Source organism: Centruroides sculpturatus, unplaced genomic scaffold, assembly GCF_000671375.1.
Source record: "Centruroides sculpturatus isolate CEXI.00-Female unplaced genomic scaffold, Cexi_2.0 scaffold528, whole genome shotgun sequence".
In the NCBI taxonomy this organism is placed as follows: Eukaryota; Metazoa; Arthropoda; class Arachnida; order Scorpiones; family Buthidae; genus Centruroides; species Centruroides sculpturatus.
The window spans coordinates 139238-143886 of record NW_019384819.1 but is presented as its reverse complement, the minus strand read 5'-3'; the positions used below and the strand labels follow the sequence as shown (position 1 = coordinate 143886).

The window sequence follows — 4649 nt, the reverse complement described above, 5'->3', positions numbered from 1 at the left end:
TTAAAACGCGCTATCATTGTGTTTTCACTGAGTTACATATACCCGATGATTAGTGGCCGGCCGTATATAATAGTACATACTATACCTAAATATTTCTAGCGGATTATATTTGACGATTTTGGCTGTTCTTTTCTTGGCATATTTTGGATTGCATTTGCTTTGTTTCGGTTTAGTAGTTTTGGTTATAGACTCTGCTTTGTATTTGGCATTTGTTTTGTTTTCGTTTGGTTTAAGTAGACTATAGGTTTTGTTGGTTAGACTTTTTTAAAATTTTGTCGGTTAGACTTTTTTAAAAAGGCTAAAAAAATCTGAACGTTAATGGAGAAGTTGAAGAATGTACTGTTGTCCCTATTGTTGGTGACGGTGCATGTTTGTTTCGTGCTCTCTCTTATTTAATGTATGGAACACAAGATACAGCGATGGAGTTTTATGTTGCTTGCTCACAAGTAAGTTCACCCAATAGCTTGATAGTTTTAGCGCCTAATGACAGATTAGTTAAGAATATTGTGTACAAAGAAGTTTTGTAGGCCCTAATTTTTTACACACGNTAAAGGCTAAATCATATTTAGTGTTTTATGAGAGAGTGGAAACAGAAGATGAACAAGAAAATCTTTATAATAATAAAACAAAGGAATAGAAATAGCAAAGACACATACCATATAAAAACTATTAAGGCAGAAAATAGCAGTCTTCTTACTGACGACAACCCCTCGAAGTAGGTTTCTGTCTGTGATGATGGGACCTCTCAGAGATGGTTTAGTAACTGTTTATCATCTCTGGGATCTAAACGCTCACCCATGTGTTTCTCATGTATGCCAGAAAGGAGAATCCTGTTAGTTGAGGGGTAACATAATGTCCCGCAACACACTGCTTTGGTCCCTGCTTTGGATAAATGGGAGGCTCAAATCAGGCTTCATTTGAGTCAATTGGCTGGTCATTGAGTCCTTTGAACCTCAGCTCCGAGTAAACTGAGCAATGTAGATTTCGTGGACTTGTCCCTGCTTGATAGCCTTGTCATATCAGACAAGATATGTTCTTCTTGACTGCATTGTGAGGGTATAGTTTCTGGGAAACTCTGATGTGACAGTCTGAGAATCTCCTATATGACAGCTCCTGCATGTTGTTGGGCCCCATGGTGGGTGGGGTCACTGGGAGCTAATTTTTGGCATCCATATTGGATGCCAAAATCACAAAACATCCATGAATGGACTAATCACCACTGAATATTGCCATTTCCAGTCAGCCAGCCTACTTAATTGTACATGCAACTGGAGAAAAACCTTTATCTAAATATTCCCTTTTTCTGGTTCTTAAATTGTTTGAATCAGTATTGTCCACCCAAAGAAGGTTTAGAAAGATAGAGACTGCCTCACCTTGGCAACCAGTGAAACTTTTGGCTATGCATATCTTGGGGAACATCAAAATTAATGTTACACCACATAGTAGTTTAAACTTATTACATGGTGTGAGATTTGAAGAAATATCAGATATCCAGATGGGACTATCAGATCAAGATGTCACTGCTGTTTTGACACGTCTTCATTCATTGAGATAACAAGTTGATACTGACGAAACACCTTATCTTTACCTTTAACAAACCAACATTGTTATCTTCCATTGCTTCAGGATACCTACATTGTACAGTTTGCCCATATGTCCCAAATCCACTGCACTGCTTCAAATGCCAACATTTTGGACATTCACAAACATCGTGCCAAGGAAAAAAATGTATGTGCACAGTGTGGAGGTGAAGGTCACGAGAGTAACTGACTACACTGCTGCTCCAAGCTGTGTGAACTGCAAAGTTGTCAATCCTGCTACTCCTAAAAATGTCCAACATGGCAACAAGAGGAGGAGATTCAATGAGTCAAAATGATTAATAACTTATCCTATATAGAGGGCAGTCGTATGCTTACATTAAATGAACCAAAGAAGCAAAAGACATTTGCTGCTGTTTTGAAATCCAGTAAGACCTGTGGGGTTCAAACATACTTTTGTTTCTCCAAATGAATCTCTCACTCACCATGCTAAATATCTTCTGATCCAATCCAAACAATGGAAAAGGAGATCATAAAGGCAAACTTTTATCTAAGTCAGAAGCCATAATGAAAAACGTGGGTTCTAAAAAGGCCAATAAGAACCCAATAAACAAACAAAAAGTGAAAGCAGTCCTCTCTAAAGTTTCAAAAAAATCAGAGGCTCAGTCTGAGTGACTTCTCTGATGTCTCTGATGAAGAGATTAACAAGGAAGTGACAAATCCAACTTCACCTCCAAAAGAAAAAGCATCATTGAAATTGAAGAAAGATACTTTCACAAAGAACGTTGCCTCAAACACATAATGGATTATAAAATAATTCAATGGAACTGTCGTGGTTTCCGCAACAACTTCTCTGACATTAAATACCTAACATCAACTATTTCATCTGTGTGGCATTCCAGGAAACACATTTGAAACTTGGAGAAACGGTATCATTAAGAGGATTTGATCTTCATCACAAGGATGACAATAGCCATAATTGTCAGTGGAGGTGGCTATACTGGTTTCATATCACTAGTCATCTTTGTCAGTACAAATAAGAACTGACTTTCAAACGGTAGCAGTTAGAATTTCATTTGGAATGACTGTCACAGTTTGTTCTATATACCTGCCACCAGGTGTCAGAATCAGCCAGGATGAATTGGATACTGTCAACCAATTCATGTCAACCTGCTGCCAATTCCCTATCTTCTTCTTGGAGACTTCAATGACCACAATTCAATAAGCCAGAAATTTGATCTATTGGCTGAGATATTCCAGGTCGTATTTTGCCGTGTAAAGTCTATGGGCAAGTTGTTGGTTGTAAGCTCATCTGTGTTACATGTCGATTGAGTTTATATCTGCTATTGATTTACATTGATCTCTGACAACTTTTTATTTTGATCTTTATGATGGGTATTTAATATGCATGATGATGTGACAACATTAATTTCTCAAAACTTAAACATGTGCATTCTGTGGCTATACATAAATGTATTTTAACTGCTTACTGNATCTTCTTGAATAAACATTAGGATCTCCAGATCACCTTCTAGTTTTTGCACTGTCAGTCAGTCCACTCCTTAGCTGCCAGGTTACATTGCTGTTGGGAAAACTATTCTTATTATATTAACAGTGGTTGGTTTTTCTGAACAGACCTCATATTATATAATTGATGATGTGACAAAATTAATTTCTCAAAACTTAAACATGTGCATTCTGTGGCTATACATAAATGTATTTTAACTGCTTACTGGAGTTGGTAGTTGCTGGCTGCATATATGAGTGTTTTAAATGTTTGTTGATGTTTTTGTTGATTATAATGATGAATATGTATGTCTTTTGTACCTGCAGGTTTTAAACTACTTTAGACAGAATGTTAGAAGTGTATTATCACATTTGTGTTTTTTGTGTCAAGTTGAAACAAAGAAGTCTATGCCTCGGAGCTCGTTTCTTTTTCCTAGTTTTAGATATTACTAAGTATTTTCTATCTTATTCATTTTAAAATCAACAGCTTTATCAATTTTTCAATTCCTGATCATCTTATATTTTTATTNTTAACCAAGCTAAAGATAAATTTAGAAAAAAGAAACATACAAAAATAATAATTAAAAACTGTTATCTGATATTTAACAAAAATTAGAAAAATTATTTTCTGAAATAATTCTAAAAAATTATTGTTTTTATAAATTTTGTTTCTCCTGATTTCATGTTCTTCTATAAGATTTATGATGATGATTCAACTTAATGCATTACAAATATAATCCAATTACAGTAATATTTTTAGAAGTGTATAATATTATGAACTGATAATGGGTGTGGAAAAAGATCATAATGCCCACAGTGTTGAAAGACTGGAATATATCTTTCAATACTGTGGGCATTATGATCTTTTTACAGGCCCATTATCAGTTCAGCCAGACCAACAATGGGGATAGCTAAGTGGCAAGGAATGGAACTTGACATAATTGGAACAAATTGAAAATATGTTTGTCTTCCAAAAATAAGAGTGTATTTTTGGATTATTTCAAGTCTGGAAATTTCTGAGGTGTCTTGCCAGGACTCTAACCTGGGTTCCTCAGAACAGCAGGCTGATGCCTTTGTTGCCACAACTTTCTAGCTTTCATGTCATATATATTTAAAACTTAAATCTTTTCTATCTTCTTTGAACTCAATTTCAAATAAATAAACTCAATATTCTAAAGCTTAAAATAATTAAAAATTCATTTAAATCAGTATCAGCTCTAACATTTATATTAATAACCTTTAATGTAAATCTGTTAATAAATTTTCTTTATAGTATCAGTGCAAATAAATCAATAACAGTGAATAATCTTATTTCATCTATCATTTTAATTGTGAATCTAGTCTTTCCTTCATTAAGTTTTTCTATTCCTTTACATCAAATGCATCCAAGAATACAATAATGTAAAAATTCATTTAAAAACAAATTGTTATTATAATAATAATTAAATTTTAAAATATCAAGTTCACTTTTCTGAATTTTATATTTTTTGTTCTATTATATTTCTGAATATTTCAAAAGTAAATATAATAGCCTTCTTAAAATACCAATGTATTTTTGTACAGACTGTATTATTTCTATAGAAGCTATTATACATAATATATATA

At 33.8% G+C, this 4649-nt stretch overlaps 1 protein-coding gene across 1 annotated transcript in view; it reads right to left on the bottom strand.

Moving 5' to 3' along the window:
- Nucleotides 1–3560: 3560 nt before the first annotated feature.
- The window catches only part of LOC111629904 (NADH dehydrogenase [ubiquinone] 1 alpha subcomplex assembly factor 2-like), a 9646-nt gene continuing 8557 nt past the window's right edge, over nucleotides 3561–4649 (bottom strand). Inside the window, exon 3 of the mRNA XM_023373840.1 lies at nucleotides 3561–3583. Coding sequence (XP_023229608.1) covers nucleotides 3561–3583 — 23 coding nt within the window. The remainder of the gene's footprint in view (nucleotides 3584–4649) is intronic.